The sequence below is a fragment of the Marmota marmota genome, unplaced genomic scaffold, assembly GCF_001458135.2.
Source record: "Marmota marmota marmota unplaced genomic scaffold, marMar, whole genome shotgun sequence".
Lineage (NCBI taxonomy): Eukaryota > Metazoa > Chordata > Mammalia > Rodentia > Sciuridae > Marmota > Marmota marmota.
In genome coordinates, this window is record NW_025999880.1 from 18,041,673 (window position 1) to 18,060,451 (window position 18,779).

At 41.2% G+C, this 18,779-nt stretch overlaps 1 protein-coding gene across 5 annotated transcripts; it reads right to left on the reverse strand.

Moving 5' to 3' along the window:
- Positions 1-5,029: 5,029 nt before the first annotated feature.
- On the reverse strand, positions 5,030-16,309 carry Cdc6 (cell division cycle 6). Of its 5 annotated transcripts, none has more exons than XM_048792000.1 (12): positions 15,979-16,309; positions 14,911-15,124; positions 13,818-14,099; positions 13,490-13,689; positions 12,695-12,870; positions 12,242-12,348; positions 11,200-11,339; positions 10,123-10,223; positions 8,902-8,966; positions 6,620-6,822; positions 6,129-6,269; positions 5,030-5,694 (listed from the first exon to the last, which is right to left on the reverse strand). In XM_048792000.1, exons 2-12 carry the CDS (start codon positions 15,083-15,085, stop codon positions 5,605-5,607), a joined length of 1,680 nt encoding a protein of 559 aa, XP_048647957.1. In that variant the 5' UTR covers positions 15,086-15,124; positions 15,979-16,309; the 3' UTR covers positions 5,030-5,604. The 5 variants fall into 5 exon arrangements, with proteins under 5 accessions (XP_048647957.1, XP_015351254.1, XP_048647950.1 ...); XM_015495768.2 differs by having other exon boundaries at positions 15,904-16,114; XM_048791993.1 differs by having other exon boundaries at positions 15,800-16,114.
- Positions 16,310-18,779: the final 2,470 nt, after the last annotated feature.

Here is an 18,779-nt window from a genome sequence, read left to right on the forward strand (position 1 = left end):
GGAGTGTGTGTGTGTGTGTGTAAGTGTGGGGTATACCAATATACCTATACAGGTGAAAGTCTGAGAGGCTGAGGAAGGGGAAAAACCAAAAAAGATCTTTGAGCTATATCCATAACTAGAAATAGCAACTGTCAGTGGAAGAAAAGACTGCAGAATTAAGAGGTCAACTAGTGTCTTGACCCAGCCCTCAACAGGGTTCTGGATCTTTATTACCAAAATGCACAAGTTAAAGAGTATTTTTCCCAGGTATCATTTTGGATAAACACAGCGGGTAGAGGAACTCTTAACACAAAAGATCAGCTTCCAGGTCGCTGACTCAGTTTAGGATAGTCAGTTTGTTTGTAGCTCAAAAGGGAGAATTCAGGTGTGGTGGCCCAGGTGGGCAAGGGAAATAATGGGTGAGAAATCAGCACAATACTGGACTGAGAACATTTTGCAAGGAGAGTTACACATTATCTCCAGCAGCAGAGCAGGGAAAATGTCATGGGGTGAAGGGCCAGGGGAAGTCCAGGACAGACTTGAGGGAAGGGAGAAATCATGGCCTCTTCCTAGAAGGGGAGAGGGCAACAAGGCCTCCACCCCTTCTGTCTTGCCGGAAGAACTAGGGAAAGGAGCTAGACAGAAAGAATGGAGGGCCGCAGGGTGGAGTCCATGGGGTGAACTTAGGTCAAGCCTTTCACCCTAATGTGCCTCAGTTCTCTCCCAGCTGTTAAACAGGGCTCTTGGTTCTTCCCAGGCAGTTAATGAGTGTTTACAAAAGGGACTTGGAGATCCTCAGATCTCAGCTGGGCCACAACTACAGTTATAAAGCTCAATAAGGGCTGAGTGTTACTTGGGGAGGGGAGGAGCAGGGGAAGAGGGAAACAGACTACTCTCTTACAAACTAAGGATGAAACCAAGCTCAGAGAGCAGCACAGGCCCAGCTGCCACAGGATATCCTTGTGCCCATGGATGGAGGTCACACTCCACCCCCCCACCCCGCACCTCTAACCACCACCAAAGGCTGGCCTCCAGCTAGCTGTAGGCAGAACCCAGACGAGCAGCTGGTCTTCATTAACTCCAGCTTTTTCACCCCCCACTGTGAACCCACAGCTTCTACAGGCCTTGGCTACAAGGGCTGCCCTAGCCCGACCTTGCAGCTGACACTGGGGTAGGGGGCACCTCACCAAAGGCCAACTTACCAGCTCTAAAGTAAGTGGAAGCAAGGCTCCTTTTTCCCATTGGGAGCAAGGAGAGAAAGAAAGGAGTGTGGGGGTGAGAGGGTGGAGGTGGGGGAATTTAGGGCAAACAGCAGGCAGTGAAGTCAGCTGGATTGAGGCCCAGAAACCCCCACACCCTGGGGCCAAGTCTTACTCTAGCTTTGCTTTCAGCTTGAGTCTTGGCTAGGCCCCAAACTAGGGAAGGTCCTGGCTGCCCCTTTCTGCCTCCCTACCCCCACCCTTATTAAATACACATTTTATCTCTCAGCATCTTCATTATCTTAACTGAAGGAGACAAGTAGTGGATGGCGGCAGTAGAGAGCGTCAGGAGGGGGGGGCGGGTGTGGGGAGCAGGCGCACCCTTGTTATAAAGTGCTGATCTAGCTCTTTCAGGCAGTGTGGGAAACAGAGGAGGGATCAAAGGGAGTGAGGCTGATTCAGAACTCAATTAGAGCTTTTTAAAAAACGGAGCTGCCTCTCCTTTTGCCAGTCTTCAGCCTTTACCCAGGCCCCTTGCACCCAATTAGCTTCTACTGCCAGTGCCTTGGGGCTGGGGCTGGAAATCAAGGGGAGGCCAGAGGAGTACACCTTCTCCCCCTACAGAATGTACTTCTAAGAGGAAGACCTGCTGTGTTTGCAGCTCAAGAGAATGTGTCTTAGAGGGTGTCCTGACTTTTCAAGAGGAACCTGAGATCACTACTTTCCCCAAATGTTAAAAAGTAGGACATCAAAAGTGGGTTCCTTCCTAGGTCCTTGCCAACTATAGGCAGTTTCTGGTCAATATCTAGGGACACTTGGTAACAGGCACACCTCTTCCCAGCCCGAAGGTAAGCCTTGTCCCATAGCCAAAGTTTCCCTCAAGCAACAAGCAGCATAGAGGCTGTCTCAAGTAAAATAGAACTACATCAGAGGAGTGACTGGAATGCATCTGTGAGGCCAATAAATGCTCCAGAACTATGCCAAGACACATTTTGTAGGTGAAGTACCCTTCTTTTGCAGGGGCCTGCTCTACCTCTGTACAAAAGCACCAACAATGTTTACCTTCAGCTGAGAACTATCAAGATGGTAAAGACAGCATCTTACTTGGTTCATTTATCATTGAACAATTGTTAAATACTTAGCAGGAGGACTGGGGATATAGCTCGGTAGAGTGCTTGCCTCACACATGCCCAAGGCCCTGGGTTTAATCCCCACTGCGCAAGCGCGCGTGCACACACACCCCCCCCCCCTACTAGGCACCAGGCACTGACTGTGAGGATAAATACAAATGTAAATGACATCTCAATCTTGGGCCTAGGCATGTAGTTCATTGGTAGAGTGCTTGCCTAGCATGCATGGCATGAGACCTAAGTTCCATCCCCAACACCAGAAAACAAAAACAAAACCTCTTAAATCTTGGACTTCTTTTCCTCCCATAGTAATCAACATAATACTTCTCAAAAAAAAATTTTTTTTTCAGTGCTAGGAATCAAATCCAGAGCTTCATGTACGCTAAGCAAGTGCTCTATCATTGAGCTACATTTCCACTCCTAGATATTTTTAAAAAATATGGTTTAAGCCATATCTTATTTCCACTTCCAGGCCATACTGGGGCTTGAATCCAGGGCCTCATACATGCAAGGCAAACACTCTACTATTGAGTTACATCCCTAGCCCTTTTTATTTTGAAACAAAGTCTTTCACTTATTTCCTAGGCTGATCCCAAACTTTTGATCCTTTTAGCTTCCTGAGTAGCTGGGATTACAGGTGTGTAATACATACCCAGCTAGCTCACTTCCCAGTTCTTATTGGTGCATCTTAAAAGGGTTTTTAAAGGTAGGGAGTAATGAGGGAGGAGGGTTGGAGAAAATAGGGCTCTACCAACTTTCCTGATCTCTGGGTAGCCTGGACCTCACACACTCTTGCAGTTAGCTAGCCACAGATGAGTCTTCATTGAGCCAGAAATGTCAGTGGCAGCTCTGGGGTTGAAACTCACACCAACATTATTGTGTCTGTTTTTTTTTTTTCTTTCCATGGCAATACCCAACACTATGGAAGCTTATCTACTTATTAAAAAAAAAAAAAAAAGACAAACCAGGATATAGGCAGACACACACCCCAGCATCTTAAAAAAAAAAAAAAAAAAAAGTAGGTCAGCATCTTTGCCACTACTCCATATGAAGTAGCCTAATATCTTGGCAAAAACTACTAACCACAGGCCCATCCCATCCCACTAAAATTCCTACCACCTTCCTGTAGCTCTCAGCTTCAGTGAGAAAAAACAGCAAGGAAAGAGTTTTCTTCCTTTTCTTCTCTGGCTGTCTGAATTACACTTAAGACTTTACTGACAAACATATATCAGCCTTTGCTCCCACAAGGGCAGCGGAAGCCAAGCAGGGACTCTAAGTCTGCTTCACGCATCATTGACAGAACCAACCCTGTTCCAATTGCTGAAGTCTTAAGAGAAGCAATGACCTAGAAATTGACAGTGGGGGGAGAACCGAAGGAAAGGAAACTAACAAACCAGTCCACAGAAAGCCCTATTTCCAAATACCAGGGGAAGGAGAGAAAGGAGGGAGAGGGGAAAAGAAATTTGGCCCTTTTGAATCCGTAAATGTGATCTTGGATGGAAGCCAGGGAGGAGACATAGCAGCCCCACTGCGAGTCAAGCCATGTTCCTGACTCAAGCTCTACAGTTAAGAGGAAGGCGCCAAGCCTCAAACACAACGAGGTGGGGAGGCCGCTCCTTTCTGGGCAGGATCCTACTGTGGACACAGAACAGACAGCTGCCCACAGTGTGGAAACAAACTGTAAAGCAGTCACGTCTCTTAAGGCTGCAGCATCCAATAAAACGTAATTTAAATCAAGCCTCGCATCTGTTCTCAATCCCATTCAGTCTCTGCTTTCCATCAGCCTTCGGACAATCTTTGCAATTATGCTTGTTAACCCTTATAGCCCCAGATGCCTTCCAATCTTTTCAATATAGAACTGTGTACCCCATTTGCAAAATTGCCCTCTGAGTGAATTAATGCTCTAATATAGTGTAAGAACAACATCCAGCCCTGTGTCCACAGATTCTCCCCTGCTACACACCAGTGGGTAGTGTTCATTTCAGAGAGTCCTCTCTGCTTGCCTTTCTTCTATCCCATACCACCTGCTGTAGTGCAGATCACTTTACAAAGATACAGTGGGCAGAATGAATGAAACAGTGGCCAACAGATCATTTATACACATATCAAGTTCCTAAACCCAAGGCCCTATCAGAAAAGCAGGAGGCAACTGAAGAGCTCATGGAGAAGCAGAGTCTTGGTGCTGGCTCTCAGATCATTCATATCACACACGGTTTATATCTCAAGTATTTATTTGCTCAAGTAATACAAGCAATCTTCCAAACAAATCAAACCTAAGTACCTTTCCACCCCTTCCCTCAAAACCACCCCAGCCCCAAACCTACACTTTAAGTAGTGTTGTAATGGTGCCCTCTGGTGTTCCTGTCATAAACTGCCATTTAATGCTACTAGAAACCAAACTCAGAGGAGTCTTAGGTAACCATAAGGATTAATTCATCTAATAAGACTGGAAAAACATGTGTTCAGATGAAAATCCAACCCTAGTGGCAGCATCTTGAACCAATGGCTTAGAGTTGAGGGCAGCAAAGACTGGAAATGTTTGGTAAGGAATTTTCACATTGCTTTCTGAAAGCCTGGGGTCTCTTAAAATATGAATGCTTAAAAAGACAAATACAGGGCTGGGGATATAGCTCAGTTGGTAGAGTGCTTGCCTTGCATGCACGAGGCCCTAGGTTCAATCCTCAGCACCACACACACACACACACAAAAGACAAATACAACTTGAAAATAAATAAATATATTCACAATCTGTAAAGTTACATTCTTCTAACTACCCCCACAAGGTTAGGAGTATCCAAAAAACTCTGATGACCGTCTTTAAAATGTCACAATGTGGTAATTCAGCACCATGAACATAGTAGTTCTCCATAAAGAAATGAAATGTCCTTCAAATCTCCATGTAGACTTTTTTTTTCCTCATTCTTTTTCATTCTTCTTACCCTAACCTCCGAGTTCTTAAGAAAATATACCAATGTTTGAGGAAACTTAGAGGTAAAGATTTACACATTCCACAATATAATTCTGTATACTTGCAAACATGCTGGTTAGAGACACACAAGTGGGAGAGGCAGTTAATTTAATTTAAAAAGGGTTTACTTATTCATTTATGTTTAAAAATAAGACCCATAGATATTATTCTGTGCTAATATTCATGAATCTATAGATTAAAATTCCTTGCTGTTGAGTAAAAAAAAGTCATATTTGGTTTTGGAGCAAATGTATAAAGTACTAAAATGAAGACTCCATAGCTCTCTAAATGCCAGCTGAATACTTTTGGGTGGATGTGAGAGAAGAATTTAAGACAATCCAGTAGCTAAGATATTTCCAATTAAAGCTCTGTCTTTCAGAGCATGCTCTATTTCCTTCTCATCAATCTTCAAAGACACCTGAAATGAGAAAAGGATTTTGCATGGTGAAGAACTCGTAAAAGCCAAGTTGCTACCACACTAACTTCTACCATATTAAACTTCTCTCGATAGAGGCAAGCAATTTTAAATACTGCTTTTTACAATGGCCTGGGAGGTTGGGGGGGAATCTCATTCATATCACACTCCTATTCTCAAACACCTTAAATCTTAACTTTAAAAAAATTGCTTAGGAGCTGGAGATGTGGCTCAAGCGGTAGCGCGCTCGCCTGGCATGCGTGTGGCCCGGGTTCGATCCTCAGCACCACATACAAACAAAGATGTTGTGTCCGCCGAGAACTAAAAAAAAATAAATATTAAAAAAAAAAAAAAAAGAAAAATTGCTTAATCTAATTAAATTGCCATGTAAACAGTACAATTAAAAGCACTGTCACAAAGAAGCAGTTGGTCATAACCTTTGTAAATCGGGTTTCCTTGTTTTTCTTTAATCCTAAAATTCCCCTGGATTCTAAGAGCCCTGAAAGTGACAAACACTCTGACTGGTCCACAGCTGCCATCTGCTGTTTACGACAGACGTTACTGTAGGCTTCATATAACTGGGAGGAAAAAGAGGGAGAATTGTTACTTAAAAGTCACCATCCTTGAATAAGCATTCAGTAGATATTCCCAAAACCCTATACTGTAATGTAGGAAGAGGACTTTAAATAACTTCGTAGAGAGATGAAGAAATATCAGGGAGGATAGGGTAGTGATTAATGGTTAAAGCTTAAGCACATCCCAAGGGAAATTGAGTCAGTTGCCTTTTATACAGTACCAATATTAATTCTTACTGTTAAAACACTTAATTCATACCAGTTGGAACATGATAAGCCTTTGGAAAATACCTGTGCTGCAAAGCAGATTCTCATCTCTACCTCAGCTTCTTTTGCTGAGATTCCCAACTTACCTTCCCCAGAGTGACTTCTTTGATTTTCAACTGCCTGGTCAAAAGCAGCAAAGAGCAGACCAAGATCTTCTGTTGGAGAGGGAAGGAATCCTGTGCTCCTTCTCGACCCAAAGTCATCCTGTTACCATCAACTTCTGAAATAACTTGGGATATGTGAGTAAGACCAACACGCTTGGGAACCAGAGACTCAGAGGATGATTTACCTACAAAGTAAATAATGTTTTAGCTAAAGGAAACCCATGCCAGTCACATGATGGCAAAGCAAAGTTTCCAACTCTAACTAGAAGCCAAAGGATAAAAGACAATATCTTCAGAAAGATGACAAATAAATGTGGGAAGACTTGGGAAGTAGAGTTATTTAAGTGATATTCAGTCCTACAGAATGTAATTCAATGTTGGAGAGACAAAATCTACCTCATAATAGAGTAAGGACCAGACAGAGGGCTATGGTTTTCTGCCTTGGAAATTCTTAATGCCTCAGAGGTAAAGAATAGAACCTCAAAGAAAAAAATGATAACTATGCCCAGCTATTAAGAACGTAAAAAAGAAAATAGTTGGAAAAATTACCTAATATTTTGAACCAAATGAGTAGATAAGTGTGGACAATAAAGTCAATCCCATATCGGTCATCCAGATGGGCCTCCGAAATGACCTTTGAGGTTTGGTTCACTTGCCCAAGCTGATAATGCAGGAGAGTAACACTTGAGAAAATGTCATTGGATATCCTAGCAGATAGCACCCTCTCAAAAGTCAGAGGTTGGGAAACTGCCAACAAGCTGCACAGCACTATGGGCTTATTGTTTGGAGATGCATGACTTGTAAGACAGAGGAGGGATTTGCTCTGTAACAACCTTTGCCTGAAGTTACTTCCTGAGACCATTTGCAATTGCCCCACACAATTCGCTTCTATTTCATTACCAAACGGGATGCTGCAGAGGACTAATGGAGAAACCAGAGCTCACAGATCAAGTAACAGAATCTTAAAATTGAAAGGAATTCAGAGGTCTATTCTTACCCTTTACCCAATGGCCGAGTCTGCTCTAAAACAATCCCAACATGTGGTCACCTATCCAGCTTTTGTTTGAATATCTTCATTGCTGCAGAACCCACTATATTTCAAAGAAGTTGTTTCTATATATTAGAAAGTTCCCTCTTTTACTTAGCTGAACTCAATGTTCCTATAGCTTTCTGGAACCATAAAGTTAACCCCACCCATATCAAGGCAAAAGAGGGGGCTGGGGTTGTAGCTCAGTGGTAGAGCACTTGCCTAGCATGTGTGAGGCACTGGGTTCAATCTTCTCAGCACTATATATAAATAAAACAAAGGTCCTTTAACAACTAAAAAAAAAAAAAGGTCATGATAGGAATTAGGCTAGTCTAGACCTTACAACTTCATTCAACAATGTTTGTGCCAGTGGTGCTCACTGACAAGCCGAAATGTTACTGGTACGGCAAAAAGGTGGCGGAGGGAGGAGGTGAAGAGAATCAGGAAACCAGTATCTAAGTTTATATACACATTGGCATATATTGCCTATCCTCAGTCTAAACACAAATTTGTCTACTTCTGAAATATTTTAAGTTATTTTCTTTTCTAAGTTATTTATTTTAACAAGTTGATGAAAGAGAAAGATTTTATGCAGAACTATAGTGATAGAAACAACTTTAATAACTCCAAACCAGTGCAGAAATGAAGGAAGAAACAGCCAAGTCAAACTGTCTTGTTTTTAAAGATTAACATTGAATATTAAACACCAATAAGATATGTAGTTCATGGCCATTTTACATCTGCCACATCTAAAAGAACAAAGCTGAGGGGAAAGAAAGTTAATTTTGCCATTTGTGATAGCCTTCTGTTTATTGTAGCAATATGATCTTTGAACCTCTACCCTCCTAGACTTGTTTAAAGGCTTAAGATATCCCAAGATGAACTCACAATTTTTTACCTCTCTTATTTATCAGACTTTGTTTTCACCTCCTTGCACTCAACTTAAGCATCCACAAAGAAGCTTATTGTTGACAGTTTTCATTCCTAGATCCTGGAAAGAAAATTGACTCTATCCTAGCCATTTATATAACACCCTGGGGAGTTCATTTCCAGTAATTCATAGACTATGGTATTGGCAGGCAAGATTAAAGTAAAATAAATGAAACTGACTAAACACACACATACAGGAATGGGTGAGTGTATATTTAACTACATTCATTTTATCTTTATACCTCTTTCCTCAGCAAAGTTAAGCTTCCAATTATAAAATAAGACAAAAAGGAGATAAACTACTTACACTCAGACAGTGGTTTGAGGATAGTCTGGCTTTTGACATCCGACTCTACAATTTCAATAGCTCTCCTATAAAAAATTTTTTTCTAAAATTAATTTCATCAGAGCCAAACTAAATACCACACCAACCACCAAGCTCAAAAGCAGGCACATTAACTAAAAACATGTTTTAAAAATTTAAAGCCCCCAAACAAAACTAGGTTATGTCTCAGCTAAAGGGGATTTAATTGCCTTGAAATAATTCATGGACCAGGGATTTGAGAAATTTCAACACACTACATGGTTCCTCTTTTAGATGCCAAGTAGGTCATCATACATTGAGCCAATAACATTTTGGAGGAGGAAAAATGTCATTGGTAGAAGAGAAGATATTAGTGTGGGTGACTAAGAAAACAAGCACCATCCATACACAGCAGACCTAAAAGGGGAGTCATGAGTTATACATACATAGGATATGTAAAGGCTAAATCATGCCAGCCTACATGAATGTTGTTCATAGCTATAGTCTTCACTCAAGTAGTTTGCTGACTAGGGAAACTTTTAAATTCAGGATCATGCAATCTAGCAATAGGAAGAGCTTACTCTCCCACTGCTCTCTCCAAAGTGCTTTGCCCACAGGAAGCCATAAACCAGACCTGGATCTTCTGCAAGGCAGTAGGGGGAGGTTGGACCAGAGGGCCAGCACAGCAAGTATCATTTTAATGGACCCAGTGTCCCTACTGGGAGGGAAGAAATTTCATCAGTCAGCACAGAGACTTTCCCCAGCAGGAGAGGGAGGGGGATGGGAAAGGAGAAAGGTCTGGAATACTGTGGGGGACTACCAACTGGAGGGAAGAAAGGGTGCCTACAAAAGGAAAGAAGAGGAAGAAAGTCTAAAGGCAAAGATGGTTCAGGTCCATAAAATAAACCTGCTTGAAACCAGCTAATGGAAAAGTAAACTGGAGTCTTTTTTAATACAAATGTAATTAACCAATCTATAATCACCACAGGGAGTGCCAGCAACATCTCATTTGTTTCTCCCTCTGTAGGTAATGGACTGATAATGTTTCAGACATTAACACGGTGGAAATCCAGAGCTCCCCACTGAGAAACAAGTCCTCTTTTCTGAGTATAGAAAGTAGCAGAATGGAGCCTCTTAAGCCACATTCACTTGAGTTACATGAGACAATTAACAGCCATTTCTAGATTTCTTTAAATAAAAGCAGCCTACAGTGCCATAACTCACCTGCAAACATCTAGCGCTTTTCGAACATCTCCTGAAACAGCGGAGACTTTGCGGGCACAGAACTGAATTGCAGCATTGTCCAGAACCTGATCTCCAGACACCTTTAGACAAGACATAGAAGACAATTTGAATCTCTCTGCAGTTTAGGTTCTAGATGTAAATATTTTCACAATTAAGACCAAACCTGATTGGTCTCCTACCCTCCTACCCATTAGGAGATGTCTTTTCTATTTGTAAATAAATGAAGATATTTCAGTCTTCACATATTTAAGAATTTTTATAGGAATATGGCAAAGGTTCATGAATGAGGAAAACCAAAAAGCAATTTAATCAGAACATAAATTGGCAAAAAAAAACAAAAAAAAAAAACAAAAAACAAACAAACAAAAAAAAACACAACAACCCCACAAAACTATTTAGTCACTTTCAGAAGAAAATTTTTCATAGGCCCTATTTATAAAGGTCATTAAAGAAGCATTTGAGTGGCTGGGCATGGTGGCATGCACGCCTGTAATCCCAGCTACTCAGGAGGCTGAGACAGGAGGATTGAGATTTCAAAGCCAGCCTCAGGGCTAAGGTTGTGGCTCAGTGGTCGGGTGCTAGACTAGCAGGTGTGAGGCCCTGGGTTCAATTCTCAGCACCATATATAAATAAATATCTGTTGACAACTTAAAAAAAAAAAAAAAAGTGTATTAAGAGATTTAAAAAAAGCTAGCCTCAGCAATTTAGCAAGACCCTAAGTAACTCAGAGAGACCCTGTTTCTAAATAAATAATAAAAAGGGCTGGGGATGTGGCTGAGTGGCTAAGCGCCCCTGGGTTCAACAGGAACTAGGGAGTTCCAGAAGAAAATAAAAAGCATTTGAGTGAATTATTTCACTTCTTTTATTCCAACACTGAAGATCCAATAAATGGAGCTATAAACGGAAATTCACACAAAAATATTCCCACTATGGGTCCATAGGTTTGCCCCATACCATTAGTAAAGCAATCAAAGCAAAATAATTTAGAACTACAGTTAGGTTTCCTCAACAAAGGTCATCTGAGGAACAAAATTTGGCATAAGGGTTGGCACTCACTTGATTAAGTCGATCCTGTAAGATTGTGGCTATCTGGTTTCTGGTATAAGGTGGGAAGTTCAATAGCTGTGGCTTACATTTTTCTCTAGCTTCCAGCCTTGGCAGAATTCTGTCTGTGAGATCCAGGGTATTAGCAATACCTGAGGAGGAGATAAGAAGCATCATCAGTCAAATCATCTGAAAAGAAAAACGAAACCTCTGAAAGGTAAACACTTCCACTTATAATCTAGCATTCAATTGTTGCTTCCCACCTGCCTTCCTCCCCATTCCAAAGGTAAAATATACCTATTAGATAGGATATAGATAGATAGATAGATAGATAGTTAGTATAGAATGGTCTTTTCAAAGTAGGGTCAGAATTATTCACTGATAAGCAGGACCAAATAAATTTTAAAAATCTATTGTTTCTAAAAATAAAGTTTTATGTCTTATTAATAGGTGGGGATGGGTGTGCTAGGGTTTGAACCCAGGCCCTTGTGCATGTTAAGCACACACTCTACCTCTGAGCTAACCTCCAGCCCCTAGGTCATTTTTATTTGTTTATAACAGAAAGGGTATTGCCATGTTACCCAATTGTCCCTGAACTTTTGATCCTCCTGCCTCAGCCTCCTGAGTACCTGAGACTACATATGCCATCATAGCACCAGCTCCTAAGTCATTTTTATTCAGACTTAAAAGTAATTTACCTTAGATTAAAATTACTAGCAAAAGCTGGACAGATTTATTTATTTATTTTGCAATATAGGTATTGAACCCAGGGCCTCACACCTGCTAGGCAAGTACTCTACCACTAAGCTACATGCCTAGTCCAAAGTGAATGAAGCTAAGATAGGAAGACAACAAGTTTGAGGCCAGTCTCAGCAATTTAGCCAGGCCATAAGCAACAGAACCTGCCTCAAAATAAAAAATTATAAGGGCTGGGGATATAGCTCAGTAGTAAAGCATCCTTGAGTCAATCTCCAGTATTGGAAACAAACAAACAAACAAACAAAAACCCAAAAGTTTCAGAACCACCATGTAACATTAACAACTAAGAACTAACCAATAAGCACTAATCGAGAATTGCTCAGCCATGGCCATTCAAACAGTGTGTATAATACATCCTGCCCTTTGGTGTCCAGTTGATCCATCTCGTCCAACACCAACACACTATATAGAAAGAAAAACAATTAGCATCCATAGTTACTTTCTTAAACCTTCAATCTGTTTGATTTGGACTAATTTTATGTCACATTTGTAAAGTTGAGACAAGTTTGAAGACTGTAATTTATGTAAATCTCTAGTCACTCTTAGAACGAAACCTCCAACATCCCAGTGTTTTCAAGCAATTAGTTTTAAAAACATTTTTTCCAATTTAAAAAATTAGAAAGTGTACTTTTCTTTTTAGGTTTATGTAACTACCTCTTTTTATAGAGCAAACATTGTGAATATTCTTTTGGTAAGCAATAGACCTTGCAGATTTTCACTGAGCAATATGTAGCAGAGAAATACTTACATCATGGGGCCCTTCTCTGTAGTCATATGTTTTTCCAGTTTCTTCATCATGTCCTTCCCAGCTAGCCTGGATACTTCTTCTTGACAAATCTCCTGAGCAATAGCTGGGAATACAGCCTGGGCTTTCCTCAAGGACATGCAATTCAGCATGATAGTTTTAAAGCCTTTTACTTCCTTCTAGAAAAAAAACAAACAAAAATAAAAAACTTGGCAGTTATTTTGGCTTCAGATAAAGATTTGATGAAATTTGAACTATCTTTGAGAGATAATAGTATATAAGAGAGGAAGTTCTACTTTCATGTGGAAAGATTTAGACAATGAAACAAAAAGGTCTTATTATTTTCAATCTCCTAAATGTTTGTCTTCCTGAACCCTTAATAACCAAGTATCGGGCTGGGGTTGTGGCTCAGTGGTAGAGCGCTTATCTAGCATGTGTGAGGCACTGGGTTTGATCCACAGTACCACATAAAAATAAATAAAATAAAGGTCCATTGACAACTAAAAAAAAATTTTTTAATATATATATATTTTAGTTGTAGTTGAACATAATACCTTTATATTATTTATTTTTATGTGGTGCTGAGGATTGAAAGGGCCCCGTGTGCTAAGTGAGCGCTCTACCGCTGAGCCACAACCCCAGCACCCTAAAAAACATAAATAAATAAATAAATAAAGGTATTGTATCCATCTACAACCACCATCACCACCACCACCACCACCACCACCAACAACAACAACAACAAAAATCCCAAGTATCATTTTAGCAAGAGCATCAACATTCAGATTCTCAATGTACCTTGAGGTCTTGCAGAATTCGGCTTAAACAGGCAGTTTTTCCAGTTCCAGGAGCACCAGAAAGGTACAGACTTCCAGCTTTTTTCCCACAGATGTGTTCCCTCAGGAAATTCCTGATAACATCCATTTCCTTTTCTCTGGCAGGCAGCCGATCTGGGACAGCTGTATTCAGGACAACCTTTGCTTGTCGGTAGCAAGTACCTACATCAGACATAAAAAGGACAACTAGACACAACAGAAGGTGACTGAAAAAAACTCACTGAGCTTCATCTGAAGTCATCAGCTTTGTTTATAACAGCTGCACTAACAGCTGCCATGTAAGAACGCACCTTCTTGCTTGAATAATCTCAAACGTGCAGAGTCTTTCTCCATTGGACATTTCTGTTCAGAATTTGTTATGATCTCCTGATCTTTTTGAACTGAGGGAAGTATTTTATTTTGATGAATTCTGGCTTGTTCTCTTTTGCTAGGAGACTTAACTGTCAGCTGATTGTCAAATACCAATCTCCGTCCCTTAGGTGTATGTGAACGAGGGGGGCTATTCTCTTTCTTGCCTTGCTTTGGTGGAGAACAGGGAGATAAATGGGGAGTATTGCATAGGTTGTCATCACCTGAAACATTAAAATCAAAACATGGTCACTCACAGCAGTAGATAGTGAAAAGAGAGGAGAAACCACAAAATAAACATCCTTCTCACCTAGAAGCTAATACTGGCCACAAGATGGCGTCGCTGAATCGTATTATTTCATAGAAATCAAATGAGTTCTAATGCAGTAAAATTCTAAAACTGTTCTAAAAAAGAGGATTTCTCAACCTTGGCATCATTGACATCTTGGACCAAAGACTCATTTGTTGTGGAGAGAACGTCATGTGTATTATGGGATGCTTCGCAGCACCCCTGGCTTTTACTTATTATGCCAATTGCACCAAGCTCTGATAACCTAATCACACCCCATTAAAAACAAATGCTCTGGGGCTTATGGTGCACTTGCCAAGTATGTGACAGGTCCTGGGTGCCAATCAATGTTCTAAAATAAGAAAAGGTCTGAAAATATTAAGAACATGACCCATTTGTTTCTCTTGATTTCACAATATGAAGGCAAATTTCATAATATCATATAACTGCAACAAAATTGAAAACAATGACAGAACTAAGTTCAGTATTAGGTAACTGAAGACCAGATCTATTAAGTAGTTCAGAAAGTGATCTCAATAAGTGGCTTAACTCTGAAGTTCAGTAAGCACTTAGTAACCATTTTGCTTGCACCAAATCTTTATTTTATTCTGAAAATAAATAAAATTTATAGAGCAGACTGAACTGAACTTAGGAAAGTCTTTTGAAGGACAGGCATCTTATCACCGAGAAAAGAAAGGTTGAGAGCTACTGGTCAAAAAGCTGTACTCATACAAAGGAAAGCTTACCTAGACGTTTTCTAGGGCTGAGAGGCAGACTCTTTACACCAGAAGAGGGTATAGCCTGGACATTTGTTGGTTGTAGTTTAGTGTCACTAGAGGTTTTGGTTTTGTTCAAAGCCCGAGATAGCTTCTTTTTGGGAAAATTGATTGTAGCCTGTGCCTGGGATCTGGTTTGAGGCATGATGGCAACACAGCAGGATTCAAAAAAGAACAGAGCAGCCTGTAAATGTGTTAAAGAGAATAGAAAATAACTAACATGGAATTTATTTATACCTATGATCAACATTCATTTCATAAGTAAATTATGTTATAATATTTTAGCATTCTGCTTCACACTCAAATCTATGCAATAACAGCTAACAGTGTTGCCTACCTAGTATGTGTAAAAGGTTGTTATAAGCATTTTCTCATATTAACTCATTTAAGTTTTACAACTACCTAAGAGGTAGGTACAATTATTATCCCCATCTAACAAATGGGACAACTGAGATGCACAGAGGCCCCAAATCTCAGGAAAACAGGGATTAACTAATCCCAAGCATTCTGGCACCAGCCCACTTTCTTATTCGCTAGAGCGACCCAATAAGTTTATTTTCATTTACAGTACTTCTAATCTCCTTACTCCAGGCATGCGGGGCATCTTCATCTGAGCCCATAACCGCCACCCTGACAGTCCTGTGCCCTGACAGCACAGCTCGGTCTTCAGTCCGCTCTTGGACTCGGTAGTCCTAACTCCACACAGTCCTCAATTCTGGAACATTTCCTTTCTACAGTTTTCAGTTCCTTACATCACGCAGCACTGCCAGAACCTTTCCACCATTCCGAGGGCCCACATCCCTCTTCCTAGGGACGCCGACCTCAGACTTGCTGCGATCTCAGATCTCCTCAACTTTACCTGGGGCCTCGTGGGAGCCCGCAGCCCTCTTCCAACCCGCTGGCTCCCAGACCCCAGGCATCACCGGGAAATCCTCTCCTTTCCACCCCTCAGGGATACGTCACCTCAGTGCAGGTTCCTTCTCACGTCTCACACGGCCTCAGGGACTCTCTACCACAAGCTCCACACAAACTACACACCAGCAGTAGAAAAGTCAGCTCGCGCCAAATCCACACAGTCGCAGCATTCCCGCTTCGCGCTAAAGCCCAGCCACGCTTCCCATTGGCTGACACCGCCGCGCCACGAGCCTTGGCCACCACCCCTTCCTTCGTGTCCAATCCAGCTGGAAAGCCTACAGCCAATAAGACGGCCCCAGGTCTCAGAGCCAACGCGAGACCACACCCATTGCCGGAGAGGGCATGTGCATCCGGGGCTTCCACGGAAAGGCGCGCGGTGGCGGCGGATGCCGTTCTAGTTAACCCGCCAAGCCGCAAAGCCCGGCGGGGAATGTAGTCTTTGCCCCATGAGACTCTATTTCCGCGTTCTTCTTTGGACTACAGGTATTAATATGTCGTTGTCCTTATCACTGCCAGACGTATCCATTTTCATTATCCCAATGTGTTAGATTTTCAGGGTAACACTACATAATACCTACCATTTTGGGGGCGGTTCTGTATGCCAGGAATGATGCTAGCATTTTAGTCACCTCTAATTCAGTTCTGCAAGGCATGAAGTAAAGGAGTGCACAGGATTAGAGGCCACACCATCTTAGTGGCAATGAAGAGCCTTGGACTCTGATGTCCTGGCACCTAAACTGGTATTTTTTGGTAAAGTTTTATACGTGGCTTCAACACAGTATCTTTTGTGCTTCACAAGTGAGAAGTAGTTATCCCAGAGCTTTACTTCTGTTCAGGATAAGAATATTATACCCTGTGCACCTTCTTATCATTAATCCACACATGTGGGGAATGGAATTATGTCCTCTTAATATTAAAATCTTTTGTGGCCAAACCCTGGGGTTTCAGGGCGAGGAAAGACAGTTATAGAGGAGGCAAGTTGAGCATTTAATGAACAATATAAACTAGAGCAGTAATTTGAAGGTCAGCTTACAAAGCTAATAAATAACCCATCTAAGCCTCAGGTTCCTTTAAAGGCCAGAACCCAATTCTAAGTGATGATAAACATTTATCTTTTACCCTGCAATATCAAATAGAGCCTTTTTATAAAGCTGAGAAATAGGAACACAACAATATGATTGTTAGTTAATTGTTAACTTAGTTCATATAGATGAGTCAATACAGAAGGCTTAAGTATATGCTAGGGACTGAACTTGGTATTTTACCAACTATCAGCTTATTAATCTTCACAAGCATCCACAGAATTGGTATTTCCATTCTATAAATGGGGAAACCAAGATATAGAGGGGATTGCATAAGCTTGTCCAATGTCACACAACTACCAAGTAGAAGAGCCACAATTTGTACTGACAGGAAATCAAATTTTTGACCACTTAGTCATAGGAGTAAGGTTAAACAGATGCAGGTTCCAAATAGGAAGCGATGGTGAAGGAGCTTTCTAGCAGCTAAAAACTACAAAACACAGGCTTCCATGAATGGAAAAAGAGCAACTAGAATGCTTTCTGATCAGATGGTATTTCTGACCTAACAGAATAACAGAACCCAGGATGCACCTTCACTATTCATATTTTTAAAACCTGGGCATCTAAAACTTGCCGTTAATAATTGCCAGCCTTGAGAGATTTGGGTAAACAACTACATTCACAGTAGGAGAGAGCAGAACTTAAGTACGTAAAGTGCATATTGGAGCTGACGAAACCACCAGAAAATAACAGCATTGGCCAAAGAAAAGTGACTTGTCCTCGGTGGAAGCAGACAAAAGTGTCACAGAATGTCAGGACTGAAAAGTTTCTAAAAGATTATCTACTTGAAGTTCTCTCTTTTCACTAGTAATGAACCTCCACTAACATTATGCACACAACCGTCAGTGTCAATCGCTTCTCTCTCTTGCTGTTCCTACTGTCTGGAATGTAACTCACCATCCTTCTGTGCTAAAGACTTTTAATACACTTTAGAAGTTTCTCAGCTGCCTTTAAGTCTTTTACTAGACTGTAGGATCCTTGGAGGCATAGACCATGCTTTATTCATCATCATTGTGGTTGTCTGGTACAGTGAAGTACACAATAAATGTTTGCCAAATGAAGAAATGAAAAGGACATTCTTACCAAGTAGATATCCACTCTTTGTGTGAAAATTGTGTGTGTGTGTGGTTGAACGGCATATTTGTAGTCCTCTAAATATCACACCCCAGCTGGGCACAGTGGCATACATCTCTAATCCCAGGAACTATGGAGGTTGTGACAGGAGGATCCCAAGTTCAAGGTCAGTCTCAGCAACTTTGTGAGACCCTAAGCAACTCAGCAAGACCCTATTTCAAAATTTAAAAAAACAAATAAATAAATAAAAATAAAAGGGCTGGAGAAGTAGCTCAGTGGTAAAATGCTCCTGGGTTCAATCCTCAGTACCAGTAAATCAATCTCACATCCCTAAATCTAGGAGTGAAAAAGAAATTCAATTATGTGTAAAAGCAATCCAGATTGGGCTTCAGTGATGTCAAAGGTGATGCCCTTCTCCAAGTTATCTTCTGGGACTCTTCAGGGTCCTGAGGTTAATATTTCAGTTCTCTTACCTCTGTCTGCAAAGTAGGAATCAGAGATAGGCAACTTCCTTCCAGTGAGCTAGTTCATGGCTAGACTGGGTCAGGAAATACTTAAGAGGCACATTCAAGGCAAGCAGCTTTGCCTTGGTAGTAATTAGAGTGAACAAACTGGTGTGCTTATCACTTCACTCATACACAGTATCATGGAGGAGGAAACAAAGTGCACTGGAAGGACCTGTCCAGCATCTGCATACAAGCAATACCACCCAGTGAGGCAAAGAAAGCTTATATGGTTAAGAAGTTGAGAGTCACTTAGGCAAGCTCC